Genomic DNA, 25,205 nt, shown 5'->3' with positions numbered 1-25,205 from the left:
AATCAATCTCTGCTCTCAATTACAGACCTCACAAAGTCTCAGATCCTTCTCTTCTCCTCCCTCTTATGGCACGGCTTGGTTTGAATTTAGATCCTCAACATCTGATTAATCATACTATCCATAGATTTTCGTTTTTCCTTATGAGTATTCTGTTTGGTTCTCGAGAAAGAGAAGAAAGTAGAAGCAAATTAGCAGAGAAGAAGAAAATTTGAAAAAGAAAACAAAAGAAAAAGAGTAACAGGGAGGCTGTCTCTTCTTCTGATAAAACGAAATGCGCTCTCTCCCTTTCAAAACCAATTTTTAATACCTCCTCTTACCCTCCGTTACACCACAAGTGTACATCACCAGGGAATTTCTAACCATTGATCATTAATCCAACGGCTTCAATTGCCTTTTCTTTCGAACCGTTAACTCCGTTTATCTACAATCCCCGTTACGTAACTTTCATGTGCCTTATTATCCGTAACAATAGCTCACGGCGTTAATAATTAGCGGAATCTTCATAAAAACGCTGGAATTAAAAATATATTTTCTAAATTGCTTTTCAGTTTTTATTTTATTTTATTTTATGAGTTCAATTTTAGATCAAAATTACACGCATTTTACAGTTTTTATTTTATTTAAATTTATTATATAATCATACAAAGTGTTTATTGATTGAGGGCTAGTTTGGATGGGCGGTGTGTTTACCTTCGGTGAGGTTAAAAACAGCGGTGGCTGTGAGATTAGTTACTGTAGCGGTGAGATTGGGTACTGTAGCGGTGAGATTAGAAACAATGGTGGAGTGTGTGTTTGGATTCAAACGCAGCTGTAGCGGTGAGGTGAGAATGAAAAATGACTATTAAGGACATCAGATTAGAATTGATATATAATAGAAGTTATTTAAATTATTTTATTTTTTTAAAATTATTAAAATATGCAAATTCATTTAATAAAATATTAAAATGTATCTTTCAATATTTTAATGAATTATATAAATTATTTAAATTATTTATTAGATAAAATGATAATTATTTTTAATTTTTTTATAGTTATAATTAAATATTTTTTATAACAATGATAAATATTATTTTCATAAATAATAATATTATACTTGGATCTAATTTTGAAGTATCTAAACGGATGATTTTTAATAAAAAATATAGTAACATAAGACATAACAAGTTTCATTATTACTAGAAATTAGGTTATGATACAAAATGTGTTTACAAATATTGATTCATTAAACTAGTTGCAATGGTTTCCCTTAACATTGTGATTTCAAGGTCACTTTCTCTGTTAGAAGAACTCGATTCACCTCTGTCAAATTGGCTTGAAGAGACTGGCATGTCCGGTATATTCTCAAATTCTCGAAAATCCTCATCATTTGACCAAGCATGTCTTCGAATGTAATTATGCAAAACCATTGTTGCAATAACTATTAAAACTTGCTTGTCGAATGAATAACTTGGAATATCTCTTAATATTGGCCATTTTTTTCCACACTCCAAATGTTCGTTCAATCACAGAGCGTAACGAAGAATGGGCATGATTAAAGATTTTTTTTTTCCAGATACTTGATGATTACCTCGACGAAAATCAGGTAAATGATATCGTTCCCCCCTATATGGACTTAGAAAACCTGCCATTTGTGGATATCCGGAATCCACAAGATAATATTTTCCTGCAAAAAAAGTAAAACATAATATCAAGTTTAAAAATAAATTAAAAATATTTTTTATATAAAAAGTAATTAAAAAATTAAAGTTCGACCTGGTAGAGGGTGTGGAAACTTCAACTCTTGCTTTCTAAGTGCTTGCAAAAAAATGCTACTATCATGTGCTGTTCCTTCCCAACCAGGAAATGCAAAAATAAAGCACATGTTGAAGTCACAAGCTGCCATAATATTTTGAGTTGGTTCACCTTTCCGTCCGATATAAGGTATTTGAGAAGAAGGCGAAATGCATGCTTTTATGTGTGTTCCATCTATGGCCCCAATACAATCCTTTAAAATAAATACAAGTAATGAGATAAAAGTTAGAAATAATTTATGTTTTAAAAATATAAAGATTGTGTAAATTTTACCTTAAAGTGAGGCCAATATCTTGTATCATGTCGAATATGGTTCGGTACTTCCTCGAATTGACCTTCAATGGGTTTAATCGTGTCTATTCCCATTCTAGCAAATATATGCAACATATCAGTAAAAATTCGACTAACAGTTTCCCCAGATCGTTGAAATCGCTCTGTTGCATTTGAATTTGATTCCCTATTTCCAAGAATGTACAATGATAATGCTAACTTCTCCATCGCCGATACTTTCCCATTCTTTAAGCCATAATTTGTTTGCAAATCATGCAACAATCTGTGAAATATATTTTTTGGCATTCTAAAACTAATCATGCAACGATCATCGTGCCCATTTAATACTTCGTCCACCCACATTTGACCAGTATAATTTGAATCCATACGCGGTTGCATAGTGAAATAAGTTTCATGGTGTACCAATACACTGCTTAACACATATTCTTCCTCATTATGATAATTGTTGTGCTCAACTTGGGTAACAATTGTGGCTATTCTTCGTTGAGCTTCTTCACTTAATTCAGATGTATCATAATTCATATCAAAACTATTATACATATTGTTAAATTCATCCATAACCTGAAAAAGTAATCAAATGAAAATAAATCTTTTAAAATCTCGTGACATTCTATACAACACAGAAACTTGATTAAAAGCATAACATAAAAATACCAAACATACAAAGTAGCATACATTAGTCTTACATATAAAAAAGTAGTATAGTTATATTACAATAATATTTCTAAGGAGCTGATGGTGGAGGTGGTTGATGGTATGGTTGGAAGGGAAATGGGGATGTTGCTACCAAGGATGAAAATGATGCAATTGGATTTTGTTCAGCATACTCACGTCGAAGCCACCAAACCCTATCATCTGGATCTAAGTTCAAAAACATTTCTCGTTTCACCGGTATTTGGAACATTTTGGTGGCAAAATAGTACAGTTCATCTCTTTTTGGAATTTCATCTCCCAAAGCACGCAAAGCATCCATTGCATTTGAAATAGTATATTGAAAGTGAGGAAAAATAATTTCGTTCACTGACTTCCTTGGACTAGCCATACTCTCACACAATTTCTCAATCTGAGTAGTTAATGTATTTCTTGATGATTTTCTACTTGAACTTGATTTTTTTCCCTTACCGTGTACAACCCCAAGTGTTTCCTTTCTTCGATTAGGGATTCCATGAGAAGGGTTTGATGGTACCTCATCAGGGGAATACCTTCATTCTCGTTACTATGTTCATCTGAATCACCAAATCCCTCATTAGGTGCATCATCTCCCATAGGAACCCCACGTGGAAGAACACCAGACGAAGGTGCCCATGCGTTCTCTCCAGTGGCTACAATGCCACCAAACATTTGCCACATTAACTCATTCAATCGTGGTTCAATTCCTTTCTTCTTAAATCCTTTAAAATCAAGATTTTCCTACATAATATGTTAAACGTTAAATGTTATACTAATATTTTTATAACTGTAAATTATTAATTTTAATAAACTTTATGCATTAAAATAATGATAAAGTTAACATTAACCTGTATTTTTTCAGCCCACCACTCTTCAGTAGCATCGACCGTCTTTTTCAATGGACACCATCCAATACCTGTAGATTCCTTAAGCAACTCCCTCCATAACCTCCATTCCTTTTTTAATGTATCCCACTTATTTTTCAATTGAGGTTTTCTATAATTTTTTTGTGTTTTTGCTTGAAAAAGAGCAATGACATTTTCCCATCCCTTTGAGTTTAGATGAGTTGTCGGTCTATTGCCAGCATTGACTTCATTTACGCAAAGTTCACAAAATATCAACGTCAACTCATCGTCCCAAACAGCTTTTGTTGCTAAGCTACTATCTCCCTCCACAAAATTTCGTGTCTTTACCATCTATTATTATTTTGATTTTAAATGTCAATAGACCATAAATATATAATTAGATATAATAATATAGTTTCATAAAAAATAAGAATAGTACATCACGAATGGATGAAAGCCATAAGATGAACACTAAAGAAAAAATTCTCAAAGATCCTAAATAAGCTCATCAGGGCCCTCCTCCCCAACCACAACCTTAGTTCTGTTTTACTTGGTTCAGCAAACTATTAAGATGGTTTTACAACTTAGGATTAGGCTATGTATGTATTGTAAAATCACCTTGATGAGCTTTGGCAAGATGGTGTTCAAGACTATCTAACTCATGCTTTAAACATCATGGTAACTTTTGATTTTTTTCATCGACATTTGAAGTATTCATGGTCATGGATGTGCAGTTTGTGACTGTATTTGATTGCAAGTTTATGGCTTTAGTGATCAATTGATTGAGCTCTGACTTTAAAGGACTTTGTTTTGTGGTTTCATGCTACTGTTGTTTCTATACTTTTTGTACTTACTAGCATTTTTTTTATAAGTTTGAAAAAAACTTTATGAGATATTTTGGTTATTTTTAGCTTTTATTTTTGCATTTTTGAGATAATTTTCTCTAGTTTTCATCATTGGTGTCACTAAAAATTATCTTTACTGTCATAGTCTACAATTTGAGTGTCTTTAGTTCCTCTCTTCTTCCAGGGAAAATTACCAGAGGAGTACATCGTGTGCTTTTTAAAACACTTAACACTAACAGGTAACTCGTGTTTAAATTTTAAGGTTTGTGTGCTTAATTAATTAAAAAGGATATGATTGCAAATTATGAAAATATTGAGGGCAGTTTTAATAGGATTGAATTGTATGTGGTTTTATTAATTAAAGTGTTTGCATGGTTATTAAACCATTTAGTTGTAATGGACGGTAGAATAATAATTTAAATGGCATTATGCATGATTTTTTTTATATGTTATTTAAGTTTATTTTGGTAAGATAATTATTATTGTAAGTATTATAAAACATAAAAATTAGAAAGCCATGCATGCATTCATTTTAGTGCCGAATTGGATTGGTTTTATAACTTTGAGTGCTTATGTTGTAAATTAACCTTAGACAAAAGCATAGACGGTAATTTGGAGATTGTTAAGATGAAATTATTAGTGAAGATTGATCTTAAGTACTTAATTGGTAAATAACCCTTTTAATTTGATGAGTGCCGTATATGTCCATGCTATATGTGCCGGTTTAAAATCAATTAGAAAGGCTAATATAGTAAATTAGTAATAACTCCAATATTGATAAAACAAAACACAAAAATGTTAGTGCTTGCATGTTCATCTTTTGGGGAGCCGAATGTTGGAGAAGAAAAGCTTTGAAATTTCGGCAATTTGAGATCAAAATTCAAGGTGAATTTCTAGTTAATTTTGTTACATTTTAGTAGTTTTGAACTCCTTGCTTAATTCTCTTCAAAACCCACTTGATAATTTTTGTTATAGTGACTAATTGATAATCTGCTATGGTTTAGAAAGCTATGGAATTTGAGTTTTTATGATAGAAATTTAGATATAAATAATAAGAACAAGAGTTTTTGATAAAATGAATTCCATAATTCTCAGCTTATTTGAAATTTTCTTGGGAAACAAACATAAAAGTATTGTAAACTAAACCAAAACACAATAAAGTTAAAAGAAAAAAAAATTATTGCCATTTCTTTCTCTCTCAGCAAACTTGAGAAAGAATACCCAGATTTCCCAATAAAAAGAAGCTACTTTGTTATCAAATAATTTTTTAAGAACCCATGCCATTGATAAAGTTTGACCTTCCACTCTCTTCTCTTTTTTCTTTTGTTTTTTTTATCTCTTTGTAATAAAAAACTTTGTTCCTTCTTAGTTTCAGATTTAAAATTTTAATAGTACTTGTTGAATATAAATTAAATTGATAAATTGTTCTAGATGTGGTATATTTGGATTACTGATTGTAAATGTGAATTGAAAGTGCTGGAGTAATGACTTTTACTAGTGTTTCGGCTTATGAAAGTTAGCATGATCAGCTTAGAAAAGCATGAACTATGCATGTGAAATGACTTTTGTTTCGGAGTAATGACTTTCATTTGTCTGCATTTACATATGCATGAAGCGAATATAGTTGAGTGGGCTCCTATCAAGAGTATTTTTGAAGCATGACAATATCAGATGTCTTTAATAATGGTGATACTACTTGATAGGATTGACTTTTGTTTTGTTCTACAGAAATGGCTTAAAATTGTTGATATGTTTTCATTTTCAGGAGGCTGATGCATAAAATAGAGTTTACTTCAGACTTCACAGGATTTAAGAAAGATGGGACACAATGGTTGGTTGATAACACAGACATCAAACTTGTAGGTAAGATTTTACATTTTTCCTCGCAGTTACACGATTTTAAACAAGTTTCACTATTTCAAATACATACCTTGCCTGCTTCTACACTAACAAATGAAGTAGGCACCTCAGAGCCTCCAACCTGCAAGACACAAATCATAAGAACAGAATATTGAATGTTGAACTAAGCTCACTTTTTTTTCTCACATTTCATAACAAACAAACAAAGAATTTATTTAATTGTAAGGTTCATTTTCTTCTCACTTTTCATAGCAAACAAACAAAGAATTTATCCCAATGCACTTCTAAAAACTCAATCCCATCAACACAACAATGACTTGTTTTTTTTTCAGTTCCCATATATTTTTTCAATTAACCAAATTCAACTAAGTTTAGTTTTGGTGTTCAGGACTTCAAATTTAAGTCCCAAAGAAAATCAAAATAGGCTCATATGAAGAAAACAGAAATGGGAAAAGTTCATCTTGCTTTTCCTCATATTTATTAGCAAACAAACAAAGAATTATTTGTATGTACTTCCAAAAACTCAACCCCATCAAGGCCGAAGTCTATTTTCTTTTCAATTCTCCAAATTCAACTAAGCTCATTTTTTGCTGTTCAGGGTTTTAAATTTGAGTGCAATAATAACAAAACAGAAATGGTAAAAGTTCTTTTTTTAAGCTCACATTTCTCAGCAAACAGATAAAAAATTAACCAAATACACTTCTAAAACATTAGATCATTAATCTACTGCTTCAACATCAATAGTCAAAAGGACTAACAACTGCGACAAAGAAGAGTAGAAGAAGCCAGAACTAGAGATAATAAGAAATTAATGAAAATACCTCAGCCACAACCAAAAACAAAGCAAAAAAGAGGGGAGAAATCAGTGTTGCAAAAGAAAATGGTTGTTTCGTTCTCAAAAATAATAGTAATAATAATAACAACTGTGACAAAGAAGAGTAGAAGAAGCCAGAACTAGAGATAACAAGAAATTAATGAAAATACCTTCAAAAAGCAGCCACAATCAAGAACAAAGCAAAAAAGAGGGGAGAAATTAGTGTTTTACTTCACAAATATGAAAAAGAAAATGGCTGTTCCGTTCCCAAATTTGAAAACAACTGTGGTTGGGGAAGAAATTAATTTAAGTTTCAAGGCTAAAATGGTAAAATAATAAATAAAAGTATGGGTATGTTTGTCTCAAAAAAATACCTACAATTGTACTGGCTTTCGCTGCAGCTGAATCCTCCAGCCTGTTTTCAGCATATCAGTGTGGCTGAAATAAGTTTTCACTGCATTGTGCTGTTGAACCAAACAGCATACCAGTGAGTTTACTATCCCTCACTGCACCACACTGGTCTTCACTGGTAAACCAAAGGAGGCCTGAGTCAAGCTAAACCTATATATGTCATTAACATTTTATATAATTAATCAAGTTTGGTCGGTCTAACTCAAAATGTTGTACTAATCTTTATGTTCAATTAATTACTATAGTAAAAGTATCATAAAAATTTTTATACTAGGAGTTAAATTATAGATTGTCTTTTTTCCTAAAAAATAGATAAATTAATTCATGCATGTTAGATTAAAAAGTAAATTCATTATTTTTTAAAAAATTTCATCTATTTCTGTGGTTAAAAATTGGTATAGCTGACAAAATAACTAGATAATTACATATGGTGTGCCACGTGTGCCTTATGCTGATATAAATAAACCAGTTTTTAATAATAGAAATGGATGAAATTGTTAATAGAAATACCAATTTACTTTTTGATCTAATGTAGAGGGACTAATTTGCTCATTTTTTTTAATAGAGAAAACAAAATAAAATTTAACTCCTAATATAAAATACTCCATGGTACTTTTACCTAATTACTACTAATCTCTCATACTATATGTCAGACATGCTTATGCTTGATTGTTTTGTGATTTAAACATATAAATTAGTGTATTTCTATGTTGAATAAAATGATATGGTTTTTACTTTAAAAAAATAAAAGATAAAATGACATGATTTTTAGGTATCAATGCAATGCTATGTACGTTATTTTGTGATTAAGAATTTTTTTTCACAGTGGGCATCGTTAAAGAATAGATGTTTAAAGTTTGGTTTTAAATTTTAATTCTGTTGCTGTGTGTTCTCTCACTGATGTTGTTGCCTGACTGATGCTTTGATATACTGCAAATGCTATGATGTATTTCCTTGTATGCTGGCAGGTCATTGCTAATATTTACACGACCAAAACACAAACACATGCAAAACACACCATGCACGAATTAAACGTCTTAAAAATTTTGTTATCAGTTCAAAATGAAACCAAGGTTTTGCGTTGTTTTTGTGTCTGTCTTATTGAATAATTTTCACAGGCTTGTTTAGTACGAAAAAGAGAAAGGAAAGAGAACGTTAGATAGCATAGGGACATTGCCTTAACCATTGAACTTATGTGCTACAGTTTTCATACAATTATATGCGTACCTTTTTTCTTTTGACATGATCATTTAAATATATGTTTATACCTGAAGCATATTTACTTAAAATTAAGCAGAAAGGTTCAGAGTATATACTAAATTATATGAACAATCACTTCCAGTTATTTTCCCCTTTTATTTCTATATTTATGCACTGAACCCTTCAATGGCCGATCGGAATGCTGGCACAAGCTTGTGCCGATGCCTCAACCATCTGTTCGGTCTGAATTCTGGCATTACAGATGTTTGCAAAGGAACGCGTGTGTTTCATCCCTTACCGGGTTAGCTTTCCACAGTGTGTCTCAAAAGTTCTCACCTGTGTAGGTGAACATAGCAAAGTGTCTTCTCAAGTAGCTAGGCAAACTATAAAGTGACGAAAAGAGAAGCTGAGGATCGAAAATATTACCATTTCTGTAAGGCATTTCCAGTCATCAACAAGAGGTTGTCCAGCTGGTCAAACTGTGTTCAGTACTTCTGGGGCTCTTTCGAATAAGAGCATGCCGATGAGTTTCACACTGTGGTCTATGCGCATTCTGCAAGACATAATTTCAACAAGCTGCTTTTGAGCTTCAGTCTTCTCAGCAGAGCCTTCAGGTGCCTTGCGATACTGTAAATTCATGTCCATTGCTGAATGTCTGATATATGTATACGCGACTAATTTATATTTTCATAAAAAAAAAAGGCATTAGAGATAAACCTTCTCCAAAAAATACACAAGATCAGCATCACGCTGGTTAACAACTGCTGTTGGTGGCTGCAAGGAGTCGACGTCAACGAATGTGAAATTATCATTTGCAGGATTTGTGCCAAAGTATGCAAAGAGAGCATCCTTGCTAAGCGCTATATCACCGTATTGCATAACGTGGGACCTGGTAGTCCGCTTTTTTACCTGCCGAAGCCATCAAAATGAAATTGCATAAGAGATCTCAACAGCAAAACCATATGGTTTGTCGGACACATTAGGACATAAAAAATGGAGCCATAGGGAACATATATTCGATGTTAAAGGAAATTAGATGGACCGTTCTTAGATCTAAACCACACAAGGATAAAATGATTACCGCTATCAGCAAAAAAAATCACATTGAGGAAGGAAGAGATCATCCGAATACAATTTTAAAAACCTTACAAGTTCATATTGCTTCTGCAAAGTCTCTGCCCGCAAATTATGTGCGTCGCTGCTCAAAAGAAACAGAAACAGAATATTAAAAGTGTTAACGTATATCACCAACCTCTAGTCTCTAGACTTTTTATATTTGTCCATCAAATATTTAGATTGTGACAAGATGGAGGTATGAAATCAATTGAAGATGTTGAATCCATACCTGTCTTCCATCCAAGCAACATCGTATAAGTCTCCCAAACAGGTCTGATGGTACTCTGGGGGAGCACTTGGGTCACCTCCAGGACAATAGGCTGCAAAGCTATTCTCGCTTGCGTTCGATGCTGTCGTGGATGGATATTCAAACCTTCAGGAAGAAGACCCTCAAAGATACTTCCTGAATCACAAGCTTCAAGGTGGAATACCTACAAAGTTGCATGTAGACAACACACTAAAATGTCACCAAAATGATGGATAATGGGTCCAGCAACCGGGAATTATTAACCACAACAATTTACCAAAGCCTTTATAAGTTCCTGAAGCATGTTTTTTCTTTAAAAGCTCGATAAGTTGGTCAGCGTAAATAAAACTGTCGTCAGGCATACCTGAATTAACACAAGAATGAATCTTAGTAGCTGTAAAAGCTAGTATTAAATTTCAAGCTAAAAACCTTATACTATAAAGCTAAGGCGCAATACGAGGATAACATTGAAAAAGTTGTTAACAGTGACATTTTCTCCGGTATAATCCTGCATAAAAACACCAATTATGCAACAATGAGAATCAGAAATTGTACAATTATTAATCAACGTACGTTGTTTAAAAACAAAACAGTAGCTAGGAAAGAACAGACCTTTGGAACTTCTTTATAAACATCAGCGCCATTAGGATTGTTAAGGATGATTCCAGGCCTGGGGTTTTGTACATTGTAAGCGATATCATCATACATGAAGACTATTATATTTTCATGATTTCATCTTTCAGACCGCCCTTTCTCAGGAGTTGATAAGCATGACAAACATCAGCCTGAAGAAGTTTAAACTTTGTTAACAAATTAGAACCTTTTGAAGTGAAGCGGCATATATACATATATGGAGAAGAATTTATGACCTGATGCCTGTAATTCTGATATGTCTTAGATCCAGCTATCAGGACCGCCCATCTGGTGCCATCATATTCGTCATCGTCGCTTCGATGGAAGAACCTCGAAGCTTCATACGGTAACCGAAGGACGTCTCCGTTGGCATCTCCACCGGCGGAAACGAATCCAATCAGCCATAGTAGAAGAAGAATCACACCAGCCACGAGAAGAGCCATAATTTGGCCAATCTTTGATCAAATTTAAATTAGAAAAACATAAAAAAACTGGTTTTGGTGATAATGCAAAAGTCATTACTCTGCGCACTGGCACTGGCACTTCAGCTCAGATATATACAGTAGCAGCATGTATAAGTAGTTTACGGCGAAAAAAGAAAAAGAGCATGTATAAGTAGAACTACTACATTTCAGAAAGAAAATTATGGAAATGCTCGATTGCATCTGGAACGTCGATGTTCAAACCCGTTTGTAATGGACGGTTATGATGATAATGATGAAAAAGTCAAGTGGAGGTATTGTTGAGTTGCGTGGGCTTTTTCGCGGACCCACCGAGTCCCATCTGGTTTTTCTGTAAGGCGTTGTTCAAGAAATTAATTTAATTGAGTTATTGTGTTCGGTGGCTAAGCCAATAGCAAATAGAGGTCTTCACTCCTTGGTTAAATGAGATAACTTTCTTTTAAACTTAAATAATTTAAATTCAACATTTCAACTCTTAAATAGATAAAAATTTGTATTTTTGGCTAATCCAAAATTTAATAATGTAATTTAATTCTTTTTAATGCAAAGTTTAATTTTTTTTGCTTTCAACCTTTTATAATTATACCTCAATCTCTTAAATAAATTTATTGACTACACTCATAATGTCACGAATTAAATGAATATTAATTAAATTGCAAAAAAATAATTTTAAATTAAATAAATTAGATTTTTAAAAGAATAATGAGTGACTTTTTTGTTGAGATTTATTCTTCATGTTGGTATCGATATTGTAAATTTTTTATATTTAGTTATTTTTTAATGGCCATAATCTAATTTTAGTTGAATATTTTAACATAAATCATTTATATAAGTGATTCAATCATTTCTCCTAAAAAAATTAAGAAGTCTCACCTATCAATTATTAATCCTTAATTGGTTGCTAATTTCCTAAAATTTTGAAAATTTAAAAAATAATCTCGATCAATAAAATTTTGGTATAATTATTTAAGACAGACTTTAAAATTTTTAAATACAGATTTCATAATTATTTAGTACGGGACTTCAATTCAACGTCTGCATATTGTATGGATGAATATTGAATGTTTTGGAATCAGTTAACAATGATGAGAAGTAAATTTATTTATTCACTTCAATATTGTATTGGAAATTATAAAATTTGAAATAAAAAATCATTTATTTTTATTTTTGATAATGTGTAATTATTTTGAAATTTTGACTGCCTATAAAATTATAGGTCGTCATTACATCAAGGCTTTATTCATGACGGTTTTAAATAAAAAAAACTGACCCAATAAATTTCAAGACATGTAAAATATTTTTAATGTCATAATAATTTGATAAATAATCTTTTTCATATTATATTGCTTCCCACATTTGATAAATAATATTTTTCATATCATATCCTTTTAATAGTTAGTATCCGCCAAATAGCAAATCTTCAGATCTCAACTCAAGCACTGCTTGTCAATAAAAAATAAAAAAACTCAAATCCTTGATTCAACTAAACTCTTTCTTTCTTTTATTATTTCTTTATTCAATCATGGAAAATCCAAGCTTTCATTTGATTGGTCGAATTTTGATGGCTCTCTTCTCAACAGTGATGAATTTCGCACGGTAGATTTAAACATATTTTTCATGTTTGCTAGAGGAGATGAAAATGGCTTTTGATTTGAAGAAGAAGCGGAGAGAGACAGAGAACGTGGGTGGGGAAAGAGAGAATAAAAAATAATTTAATTTGTTTAATATATAATATATTAATTCCATATGAATGATGACGTGTATGAAATGGCACGTGGGATGCTTTGATTGGCTCTACATGGTTGATTGGTTTTTTTTAATTGTGTTAATTCAAATAGATGGAATCGAATGTCAGAAGTAAAGTTAATGTATTAATATGAGAAAAAAATGAATATTAATATAAAAAGGGAGATATAGTTTAAGGGTTAAATTGTAAATAAAATATTACATTAAATATTACTTCATAATATAATGTATATTTTAATTAATTAAATTATAAACTTTTATATAAAGTATTATTTGGTAGATTGATATTGATTTTTTTAATTTCGTTAAAACAAGCTAGAGAATTTATTTAAATATGCTTAAATACAAAATTTGTCTAAATTATATTGTTTCTCTCACTTGGATACCTAAAGTTTTTTTTTTGGTCAAAAGGTACTTAAATGATCATTTTGTCTCATTTTACCCCTAAATCACGATACCAACCAATAAAAAGATGGCATGTGAACCTGTTTTGGGTAAAATAAGACAAAATTGATAGTTTAAGTACACTTTTGACAACAAAAAAAACTTTAGGTACCTAAATGAAAAAATAATATAATTTAGGGGTCAACTTTGTAATAAAGCCCTTTAAATACAATCTAATGAAATGTGTTATGTTTTTTTAAGGTCAAATATTTCTAGTAGTTCTTATACCATGCGCAAGTTATGGATTACTATAATTTAGTCAATTATGGTCATTGTACTTTTTAAATTTTGAAATTTCATTCTCAATCCAAACGATAGCATTTAAATTTGCTAGATCAAATCTTGCTATTATTCTTGTACTATGTGTAAGTTGTGAATTTAGTTCTTATTCTCCAATTTGTTTATTTTTAATCCCTAAACTTCTCGAAATTTAAAATTTCAATTTTAATCAAATGGTAATCATTGAATTCATTAACTAATTTTTTTTTGCGAATATTGTGTGAAAATAACAAGTTAATATCATGTGATAATATGTCTACACATAAAATTCTAAAAATAAAAAATAATTAACTTAAAAGATTTTAAAAAATATAATTTGAGTAGGATTGAAATTTTAAATTAAAAAAATAAAAAGATTAAAAAATGTCAAATTAAAATGTTGATGTTAAACCCACAATTTATAAATACTAATATCATAATTTGATTTCTCTTAATCCCACTTGGTAAATTTAAAAAAAATTCACTATCAACCTACACAATAATTATCCTTTATATAAATATAAACAAATGTAAAGTAATTACATTAAAATAATATATACAAATAAATTTCAATATTAAGAAATTAAATACGTATTATATATATTTTAGTTTAAATCAAATACATTCTAAAAAGTAATAAAACAGATTGCACTACGTCAAATCCAAAATTCAGGGTTTTATAAGATTTAATAATCAAATTTATATACATAAAAAAAATCCCTTTGATCAATTGTCTAAATTGGTTATATGAAGTAGAAGTAGAGGTGCTAATGGGCCGGGCCGGGCCCATAAAAAATTCAACCCGGGTCCCGGGTCCGGCCCAGCCCGACCCATTTTTTTAATAAAATACCAAAAAATTATTTTTAAAAATTTAAAAAAGTATTTTAAAAATATTTTAAAAATATTTTAAAATTAAAAAAAATATTTTAAAATTAAAAAAATTAAAAAAATAAATATATTTATTATATTTGGCCGAGTCGGGCCGGGCCCGGGCCAAAAAAGTTATGCCCATTTCTAAACGGGCCTCATTTTTTTACCCAAGCCCATATTTTGGACATATATTTTTACCCAAACCCTTTCATATTTCAGGCGGACCGTCGGACACCTCTAAGTAGAAGGAATCTTTAGAGTGTTTGATTTGGAGACAAAAGACCCTTCTATTAATGGGTGAATGTAATTCTATGATCTAACACTTCTCTTTCTCTCAATATTATCATTTCCCTTAATATTGTAATAATAACAATAAAATGTAGCTCTATCGTGGCTTCATAAAATAGACATTGGTCCAAGTTGGTTTCATATATACTATAAACTACTCTATGGTGGCTTGAGAAAATTTACATTATTTTTATCAACATATACATCATTGTTGGCGTATTAAATATAAGAGTTCAAGAAATACAAGATTCTGTTATCATCTCATTCTCTTAAATTTGTAATGAAATTTTGGCTTAATTAAAAGAAATGATTTTAGGAACTTTGAAGTCTTAAATATGTAACGGCCGATCGTGATTGTTATTATACAGTTGTAAGTTATAATTTAAGTTAAAGAATTCCTAAACGCTTGTTTATTTAATAATTTTAAAGATTAATTTTCTAATAAATTAGATAATTTATTTATGAAAATAGTTATAAAATGAAAATAATAAATATATTTTACTTATGGTTTTACTATGCTTGATATGCCGGTGTCGTTCTTAATCTGTTTATGCTTTAACTTATGTAATTGTTTTGCATTATATTTTACTTATGGTTTTACTATGTTTGTACTTGTAATGACTAATGAGTGAATAAATAATCTCCGAAAGCTTTGGTGAAGAATTCTCATATAGAATCGACCTAATGGGATCAAAACTCTAAGAGCCCACCAAAGAGAGATTAAGTAAAATGGGATTGAATGTGCTGCAATCTTTATAGCAAGGAACAATGTCTGAATCATTCAGGCGATACTAACAGTAGGACGTCTCGGGTGGCATCTCTATGGACCGTAACGATTATTTGATCTCTCTCCAGTAATTAATTGGATGGCATATATATTTATTCACATTCCATCTCACGAGAGAAAGGAAAGAGAATGTTATTAGATAACATAGGAACATTGTCTGAATCATTCAACACATATGTTAAAAACATTTCATACAATCTTATCCGGACTTTTATTCATTTATTCGTTTACACCCAACAAGCATATTTATGTAAAACTAAGCAACAAGGTTCAGTGTTAATACTAAACTACATGAACAAAAATTTCTAGATTTTTGTCCTTTATTCTATATTTTATGCACCGAACCCTTTCTAAAGAGAGCTTCAATGATCGGCATGAATGCCGACACAGGCTTGTGCCGATGCTTCAGCCATCTGTTCGATCTGAATTCCAGCATTACAGATGTTTGCGAAGGAACGGATGTATTTCATCCCATACTGGGCCAGCTTTCCACAGTGTGTTTCGAAAGTTTTAACCTGCGGAGGCGAACAGAGCAAAGTGTCTTCTTAAGTAGCAATATACAAAATATAAGGCAACAAAAAATGAGAATCGAGAATATTACCATTTCCTTAAGGCATTTCCAATCATCGACAAGAGGTTGTCCAGCTGGTCGAACGACGTTCAAAACATCTGGGCCTATTTCGGTTCCGAATAAGAGGTTGCCGATGAGTTTCACACTGGTGTCTATATGCATTCTATGAGACATGATTTCGACGAGCTGCTTTTGAGCTTCAGCCTTCTTAGCAGAGCCTTCAGGTGCCTTGCGATACTGCAAAGTAATGTCCATTGCTTAATGTCTTATATTATGTGTATGGGTGACTAATTATATTCTGACCAATTGAAGGGACAAAGAAAATTCTCGTGTTTAATTTATAGAATTCAAAAGACACAAGGCACAAACCTTCTCCCAAAAATGGACAAGATCGGCATCGCGCTGGTTAATAGCTGTTGTTGGTGGCTGCAAGTTATATTTTGCAGTATTTTCACCAAAGTATACAGAGAGATGGTCCAGGCTAAGCACAATGTCACCGTATTGCATGACATGAGAGGTGGTTACCCTTTTCTTTACCTGTAAAAGTTGGCAAAATGAAATTGCACATAATCATAGATCTCAACAGCAATATAAACTTAAATTTGATATCAAAAGAAATTTGGACGGACCTCTAGGTATAATTTCATAATTTCTTACATTTAAAATAAATAAAATATTGGCAAAATACACAATTTTCTAAAACCATACATTTTGATATTGTTGCTGCAAAGTCTCTGTCCGCGGATCATGTGCTTCACTGCACAAAAGAACCCTCAACATTAGAAAATTTCCTAATTTAGTCCAAACACTAATAGAAGCAAAATTGCTCGTATGTCACCCACTTTGCTCCTTGACTATTTGTCCATATATTATTAATTGTTAATTTCAGAACAAGGTGGAGCTATGGAATCAATGGAAGATGCTGATTAAATATACAACATTAAGAGATATGGAGAAAACAAATATAGGCAAATGATGAACATGCTTGGAATGGATCCATTATATTCATCCATACCTGTCTTCTATCCAAGCAACACTGTATAAGTCACCCAAACAGGTATCGTACTCTGGGGGAGCACTTGGTTGGCCTCCAGGACAATAGGTTGCCCAGCTACTCTCTGTTGCATTCGACGCTGTGGTCGCATAGATATTCAAACCTTTGGGATCAAGAAGACCGTCGAAGATACTTCCCGACTCACAAGCTTCAATATAGAATACCTACAAAGTTACATGTAGACAATACACTCAAATGGCACGAAAGTGATGGATGAAGGGTATGTGAATTATTATTGACAACAACAATTTACCAAGCTTTTATAAGTTCCTGAAGCACGCTTTTTCCTTAAAACCCAGTTAAGATCGTTAGCATAAATATAACTATCGCCAGGCATCCCTGGATTAACATAAAAACGAACGTTAGTACGTAACTGTAAAAACTAGTGTCAATTTTCAAGCTAAAAACCATATAATCCTCCTTCATAGTTATAAGGCTAAGGTGAATTATTAAGGAGAGACTACTAACCAAGCACACCGGAAGCACCATGATCACTGTAGAATATGAAGATATGATCATTAGGGCCACTATTAACGACCTTCCCACTACCGCCTGTGATAGCAGCTTTGTTTCCGAGGATAACATTGAAAAAGTTGTTGACAGTGACATCGTCTCCTGTATAATCCTACATAATTACACCAATTATGCGATAATGAGAATCGTATAAATTGTACAATTATTAATCAACGTACATCGTTTACAAATAAAGCAGTAGCCAAGAAAGAAGAACATATATACCTTTGGAACTCCATGATAAACATCAGAGCCGTTAGGACTGTTAATGATGATTCCAGGCCTGGGGTTATTTTCATTGTAAGCGATATCATCATACATAAAGACAATTATATTTTCATCTTTCAGACCACACTTCCTCAGGAGTTGATAAGCATGACAAACATCAGCCTGAATAAGTTTACCTTTGTTAACAAAATTATAATATTTTGAAGTGATCATATATATTTTTAAAAAATATCATGGGGAAATATATGACCTGATGCCTGTAATTCTCATATCCACGAGATCCAGCTATCAGGACCGCCCATCTGGAACCACCAACTCTACCATCGTCGCTTTGATGGAAGAACTTATAAGCTTCGGGCGATACGAACCGTAGGACGTCCCCGGTGGCATCTCTATGGGCTGTAATGATTCCGGTCACCGATAAAAGAAGAAGAAGAACACCGGCCACGAGAGTAGTCATTATTTGCCCAAGCTTTGATCAAACTTGAATTAGATAAACAAAACAAAATGATATTGATGATAATGCAAAAAATCAATGCGCTGCACTGCTTATATATAGTTGCATGCAAGCATGCATAAGCAGAAGTAGGGATGCATTTCGATGAAAAAGTTGGGTGGTGGTCCACTTCAATTTCGTTGGCTTTTTCATGGATCTACCGAGTCCCATATGTCCATTACGTAATATGAATACATTTGACTTCGAATTTTTTGAAATCAAACCTTTTCTTTTTATTGAAACAAAGCTGACATGGCATTTGAATGTAATCTGAGTTTGGTTCCGTCGAATGTTAAAAATATCAGTGGGTGAGATTAGTTTATTTAACGATGAAATCAAATATTATAATGATGAAATTTGTGATTGAACATTTTTTTAGTAACTTGCAATAATAAATTCTGAAATTAAGAGATCAAACATATATTATCTATATTTTTTTTGAAAAGAGATTAATATAAAACATGGTAATAAATCAAATCCAAATTTGTCATAAAAAAAATTGAATTGGAGTATACTGTTGGCATGAGGAAGTGGATATTATTTTGGTCACATGTAATTGCTATACACTAATAGTCAAAGATCTTGATGTCTTATATCAACAAGTAAATAATAACTTGATTCAATTACCAATTGAAATTAAAAAGAAAAAACCTCGATTCAATTACCAAGGGCGGTCATTTTCTATGATGCTAGTTTACTTCATGCTATGGTACAAAAGGCTGTCCGTTGATAACGGTTCATTTTACTAACAACTTGTTAAACTCTTTTCTTATTTTAAATAAATAAACACATTATATAATATATTTTAAAATTTTATCTCATTAAAGAATTTTTCGCAAGTAAATAAATAATTTTGTCAACTAGTCGCTGATGACAAATGTAATGCAAGGTTTGATTAAGTACTTGTTGACATAAATCTCATATTCAAAACTAGATAACCACTATAAAAATAAAATAAAAGAATCCCAGAGCTCTAGAGAAGAAATTCAATCTTAAATCGAGCCATTGAGATCAAAATTCAAAGGGGCAAGGTTTTTCTAAGATGAATACTTGGCCCAAAAGTGACCCATAACTTTTCTCTAATGTATTGTTAAATCATATGGGCTAAATCCATCATATTACGACAAAACATGGGCCTTGAATTTGTTAATGCACAAATTGCAAGGCTTTCAGCCCAACCTCAATTCTCACATCCTACGCCCTACTCTTAAACTCGAATGAATGGACCATCTCCGCCGACGAACTTCATAGTGTTTCAATCAACTCTCAATTCAAAAAGGGTTATTAAGTAAAATTTTGGGTCTTTTTTTTTTTGGCTTGAAAATTTTATGGAGAAATGCGAGAGCATATTGGAAGCGATCTGCGAAGAGGATGATTTAGGAGATGGGGGAGATGTGGAGATGCTTGATGTAGAAGAAGGGGAGCTCGTGGATGGTAACTCCGTAAATGATCGAGACAAAAGCGGCTTCGCAGATGTTAATGGTGAAAATCAAGGGTCCCAAAGTAAAAATAAGAAGCGGAGAAGTAATAAGAAGAAGAACAAGAAAAAAAAGAGTGGTTCTGGACCTAAACCTTTGGATATTAACAGGTTAATTTTGTGTGGAAATTGAAATTTATTTTCATCAACAAATAAATGAACACGAACTTTTTTTTATTTTTTACGGTGAAATTTGGTTTATGAAACTTTGCTAAATTCGGGTTTTTGCAGGTTTGTGTTAGATACTTGTAGACGGTTAAAAGAGAAGAAGTCATACATGGTGTACACTGCTGTGGGATGTTTGGGGATTTCTGCACTGAGTGATCTTGTTAAAGAGGTATTTTTAACTTAATACCTTGCAAGATATGAAATTCAATGTTGAATTTACCATAAATAAGTTAATTAATTAGCGGATCGTTTTTTTGGATATCCTGGACTTAATGTTGCCTGTTCTAGCTAGGATGCTCTCTTACAAGCTCACCTTGTCTGGTTGGGATTTATGATGTATTAATACCTTATAACGAAGTTTGTCACTTGGTAGCATTTCTTCCCTATACTGTGTTGGGGTTTAGAGTTTAGGGGTTATCCCTTTTACAGTTTAATCCACAACCTCCATTCATTTTGTTCTTAAAGGAAAGGTCAGAATTTGGGTTGAAAACAATTCAACTCTTAGCATCTTATGATCTGCATTGTTTCCTCTACCATTGCAGATTCCATTTGCCACTTCAAATCTTGTGCTCTTAGTTGAGATGACTGACTTCATTAGTTGGCTTTTGATATAGGTTATTACCTTTCTCTTTCCTAGATGTGAGCCGCTCTGCGGTGATGTAGAGTATGTTATCAATTAGATCGTCACATATCAGAAGCTACTTATCAGAAACTAAGAATGAATATGTTAAAAGTTCATAAGACAATCATTCGCATGTATTTATTTGGATGGTAGGATAACGGCGAATGATGTAAGCCTCTTTTTGAATGGATACCATCAAGTTTGCTGGTAACAGGAGATGGGTTTGTGATTGTATATACCTTTTTTTTTTTTTTAATTCAAGAATTTCTAAAACATAAAGTTGAGTGGTATGAAGTGTGAACTTGAAATAAGTTGCTAATTTAAGAATCACTTGTATCGTTTTGCTGATAAGTGGTTGAAAATTATTTGTATTTCGCTGCAATTGATAAGCAAATCTCTGGTTCTGTAATATCACTCCCTTTGATGTTTCTCTTTCCACGCTCAAGACCTTTTGCACTCTTTTCCCTGCCATTATTCATATCGGGAGGTATGATGAAACCTAAAGTTCTCAGGTGGATGCAATTCAATCTTGTGGAGGTCAGATGACTGCTGATGGCCGACGATGTCGGACAGGTGGTGGCATATTATGGAATATCATAAAAGCACGAGAACCAGCTGCTTATCGAGAAATAATGAAAAAGGCCAAGGAATTTGAGGTGTGTACTTATTTGCAGATAAAGTTATATTCTTTTTTTTTTTCTTTTTGTCTGCTGAATATAAACATGTGTGCATGAAAACTTCCAAGTTCATTTGTCAATTGGATGTCTAAATAACAATCATTAGGAAACAGTTGCCTTGCCCGGTTGTTTATATGCTTTGCTTGTTTTCTTAGATTAACTTCCAATCTTCTGCAAAACTTTTGTAGATTTTGGTTTTCCGGCTTCGTTATCTAATTGCAGCAGTGACAAGTGTTGTTAACATTAGTATTATGATTCAAGGAACTCTGTTTTTCATAAAATAGCCTTTGAACTTTGCTTGAGATGGAATCGCAGCGCGATTCACGGGCCTTTGGCTCATGTATCATGTGGTGTATACTTTTTGTTCTTCAAATACTAATCTAGAACAGATGCCTAATTGGTATTTATAATCTTGCAGAAGCACTTTAAGCAACAATATGTCAGACAAGCACCAGCACAGAGGAAAGAGATCTCTTCTCAAGAAACTACACTCTCGAATGGAACTGCAGCAAGTGTTCCACAAGATGCTGGACTTATTCCTAATGACCCGACAGAAGAGTTCAGTGCCGAAGGAACACGCAAATCTGTTCATGATAGAATTAGGGTCCCTGTTTCATATGAAGACCTTCTAGGAGAGGATTCAAAAGACGATTAATTTGAGCATTTTCAAAATATTGAAACTTTGCTTGGCATCAATTTTGCATGTATAGATTTGTTGATAAAAAGGGGTTTTACATTATTTGCAAAGATACAGATGAGATCATTTTCATTAATGAAAGAATTATGAGGTTTAAATTTGATTAAAGAAAAAGTCCCTTGTTTTTTTACCACTTTTTGAGTATATTATGCATTAAGCAGTATACTTACATAGAGGGATCTTTCATTCTTACAACCTACTACATTATTGTAGCCTACGTTTTTTAGTCATTAATCAATTGCATGACTCATCATGGACGAATAGTTGGAAACTGACTGGTTCCGAATTCGTTATCATGCCAACGTAATGGATACAACATGGTTACAATCCACTGGACCAAAGAGCATCTCAATCTTTGGAATAGTTAACTCTGGTTAACAAATTAGTCACAGCTCACAAACGGGTGTTTGAAAACATATGTTCCTCTCTGCCACACAACTATTTAGCTTGGCTTTTGCTTCTTGTGGAAGAAGAGGCAAACCACGGTGCAGTCATCTACTTTTGAAGATGGGAACTTCTTTTTCCATGAGGCGGTAGCCGCTTCCACCACCGCCTTTGCCGCCTCCTGCTCACTTTCTGCTTCCATCACTATGGAGGCAACTTGGTTGTTGTTGAGCACGTCCCATACCTAATAAACAGCCCCCCCCCCCAGAAAAAGAGTTTTTTAGGTTTCATTCTTTATCTAGAAATAACAGCATTATTATTCCATTGAAAATGGACTGGCTTACCCCATCTGTTGCGAGAACAATGAACTGGTCATCTGGGGTTAAGTGATGACGGAAGACGTCAGGGACTGCAATTATTCCGTGGTTCTTGAGTAGGAAATCACCAAAAGCTCGAGACATGGCTAAGCCTGGAGAATCTTCATGGGGCAGCCATACACGCTGGATATGTGGTTCTCCCTTTAAAGCAAGGACCCTTCCGTTGCAATTTCTTATTCTTTCTGCTTCATCTGCATCAATATATTTCATCACCCACTCAATCAAAATATTTCATCAATATATGGTCAATGTTCGTTAATTGGATGATCTGTTCTTACTTGGTAAACCTGGCTTCAAATCAGTGGTTAATTGAACAGCCTTGATCCCGTTCTCGGTTATTGTTCCTAGCACTGCTCTTGAATCGCCAACGTTTGCAATAACAAGATCTTCACTCTTTGAATGAAAAAAAAAAAAAGATGATAGAAACTTAATCATGGTACACACATAATTTTTGTCAGATCAAATTATGAACTTGAACTAGAAGAGTTTCTTACCTGTCTGACAACAACAACTGCGGTGGTTCCACTGGTGGAACAATCCAAATTCTCTTGAAGCATTATCTCCTTGTCCAGCACCTTGAAAGCACCGATACAAGCTTCTTGCCAATTAAGAAAATCCTTGTTTGGTATCGATTTGACGTCTGTTTTTGCGACTTGATGTTGAAAACTCTTATCATCTGCTGCTGTTCTAATCTTTTCCAGAGCATTCTTTTGGTTTAACAAAAGTGATGGCAACCTATTTCTCACCATATTGCTCACTAAGTGACCGTTCTTCCCATGACCATCAAAAACTCCACAAAATGCTCCACCTTCTATTCCATAGTCCTTCAAAAAAAAAAAAACCAACCCCAAACCTTTGGTTAACAAAAAAAATCCAGTATTTGGTCAAACTTTTCTTCTTGAAGAGGATTTACCCTTTTAAACAGCCATAGATATATATATAAACCAAAGAGTTGCAGTGACAAACCTGATAAAGGATGGCAGCATCCTGGTTTAGCCCTTTGCTTCCTTGTTTAGTATAAAGAGAGCCAAGTCCTTGAGTTCCAAGGGAAGCGATGTTTTCAGCCAAGAAGACAACGTTTTCGTGATGACAGTCATCGGCCTCGTGAATCTCTGAAGATGCAACGGATATGCAGATTCCCATCTCAACTCAATTAACACACACAAAAAAAAAATTAATTAATTTCCAATGGACTTTGTGAAATAGTTTCCTCAATCATGTATTTAAGGACTCCGTAACGCGCATGTTAGCGAGATACCAAATTAATAATTATTAGTATTATAACATAAGAAGTGGTTCCCAATGACCTGAAGCCACACTCCAATTCCATTAATAAATTCACTGTTTCTTTCTAAATAAATATATTGTTGAGTATTATTATTGGCTACCCCAAGATTCACTTAAAAAGCCATATGAGGTGTACTTTTTCGTTTCTTTTTGCAACCATTAATCATAAATACAATTATCAGTTATTATATTATTATAAATATAATTATTATTCTTTTTTGACATAATATAACAATGATATTAAAAGTGTCTAAAAATACTACTAGTAAAACCCATTATTTATGATCAAAAATTTCATATTATTAACTATAGATTTGCATATTTCGTGATTTATAAGTTATTATTTTTGGGTTATAATTTTTTTTATTTTTTTTATGAGTATAATATCATGATTTTTTTTTATTTTTTTGATACAATGTCTAGAACTACATATAATTTCTCCCCAACTCTTAAATAAAAAGATAATACGCTTCAACATACTCAAATCCATATCTTCCTATACTGACAACAATATCAATACTACCCGAGTTAAAAACTTATATTATTTCATGTGAAAATCTCATAAAAACCCAACTGTGTGACCCTGAGGGTTATAAAAGCCTATGTTTATTTGTGAAATTAAAGGTAGACTATTGGTCCCTACAAATAAACATAAGGGAAGGGCGGTTGATACTTTAACAAATATATGCACTTTACAGAGAAGAAGGAAAAAACAGCTGGATACAAGGCCAATGGCATTAATTAAATAAATTATTTTTAAAAAAATGACCATGACACATCTATCTATATAATTATATTGTGATATATTATTTTAAAACATTATTAAAACTTTGACATACTAAATAACTAATTATTATAAAAATTATAAATTATAAAAATTAAGTTTAAGACAAAATTATGGAAAGATGCATCAAAATGTTGGTCAAGTCTTGGAGAGAAAAAAACAAATAATAATTATAGCTATTAAAAGGGTTTAATCCTACCCTTTAAAGAGTTAAGACAGCGTAATCATGGTTAATCATATTCTGCCAAGCATGCACTAGTGGACAAATGGCTGGGTTTGTGTATGTCAGTATGT

The 25,205-nt window shown here is 32.5% G+C and overlaps 3 protein-coding genes, 1 long non-coding RNA gene and 2 pseudogenes across 4 annotated transcripts; 2 read left to right on the top strand and 4 right to left on the bottom strand.

Annotated features, from left to right (window-relative positions):
• Positions 1 to 2,709: 2,709 nt before the first annotated feature.
• Positions 2,710 to 7,419, bottom strand: LOC121217546 (L10-interacting MYB domain-containing protein). The gene is made up of 4 exons (XM_041093161.1): positions 7,286 to 7,419; positions 6,372 to 6,422; positions 3,600 to 3,947; positions 2,710 to 3,492 (listed from the first exon to the last, which is right to left on the bottom strand). Exons 3-4 carry the CDS (start codon positions 3,945 to 3,947, stop codon positions 3,154 to 3,156), a joined length of 687 nt encoding a protein of 228 aa, XP_040949095.1. The 5' UTR covers positions 6,372 to 6,422; positions 7,286 to 7,419; the 3' UTR covers positions 2,710 to 3,153.
• On the top strand, positions 4,642 to 8,437 carry LOC121217547 (uncharacterized). The gene is made up of 3 exons (XR_005913655.1): positions 4,642 to 5,326; positions 6,207 to 6,304; positions 7,517 to 8,437. It is a non-coding gene; the product is annotated as an uncharacterized lncRNA (long non-coding RNA).
• A 583-nt stretch (positions 8,438 to 9,020) lies between these two features.
• On the bottom strand, positions 9,021 to 10,797 carry LOC107902820 (vacuolar-processing enzyme gamma-isozyme-like; annotated as a pseudogene).
• A 5,129-nt stretch (positions 10,798 to 15,926) lies between these two features.
• On the bottom strand, positions 15,927 to 18,402 carry LOC107903271 (vacuolar-processing enzyme-like; annotated as a pseudogene).
• A 1,232-nt stretch (positions 18,403 to 19,634) lies between these two features.
• On the top strand, positions 19,635 to 22,209 carry LOC107906990 (uncharacterized). The gene is made up of 4 exons (XM_016834166.2): positions 19,635 to 20,026; positions 20,147 to 20,252; positions 21,218 to 21,361; positions 21,801 to 22,209. The coding sequence occupies exons 1-4, from the start codon at positions 19,767 to 19,769 to the stop codon at positions 22,035 to 22,037; spliced, it is 747 nt and encodes a 248-aa protein (XP_016689655.1). The 5' UTR covers positions 19,635 to 19,766; the 3' UTR covers positions 22,038 to 22,209.
• Positions 22,210 to 22,343: 134 nt separating this feature from the next.
• On the bottom strand, positions 22,344 to 24,086 carry LOC107906989 (probable protein phosphatase 2C 72). Its single transcript, XM_016834165.2, has 5 exons — positions 23,807 to 24,086; positions 23,335 to 23,664; positions 23,119 to 23,233; positions 22,808 to 23,031; positions 22,344 to 22,707 (listed from the first exon to the last, which is right to left on the bottom strand). The coding sequence occupies exons 1-5, from the start codon at positions 23,981 to 23,983 to the stop codon at positions 22,522 to 22,524; spliced, it is 1,032 nt and encodes a 343-aa protein (XP_016689654.1). The 5' UTR covers positions 23,984 to 24,086; the 3' UTR covers positions 22,344 to 22,521.
• Between the last annotated feature and the right edge of the window lie 1,119 nt (positions 24,087 to 25,205).

This window comes from Gossypium hirsutum, chromosome D05 (assembly GCF_007990345.1).
Source record: "Gossypium hirsutum isolate 1008001.06 chromosome D05, Gossypium_hirsutum_v2.1, whole genome shotgun sequence".
NCBI classification, from domain to species: Eukaryota; Viridiplantae; Streptophyta; class Magnoliopsida; order Malvales; family Malvaceae; genus Gossypium; species Gossypium hirsutum.
The sequence above is the reverse complement of the archived record's forward strand: the minus strand, read 5'-3'. Positions and strand labels throughout refer to the sequence as shown.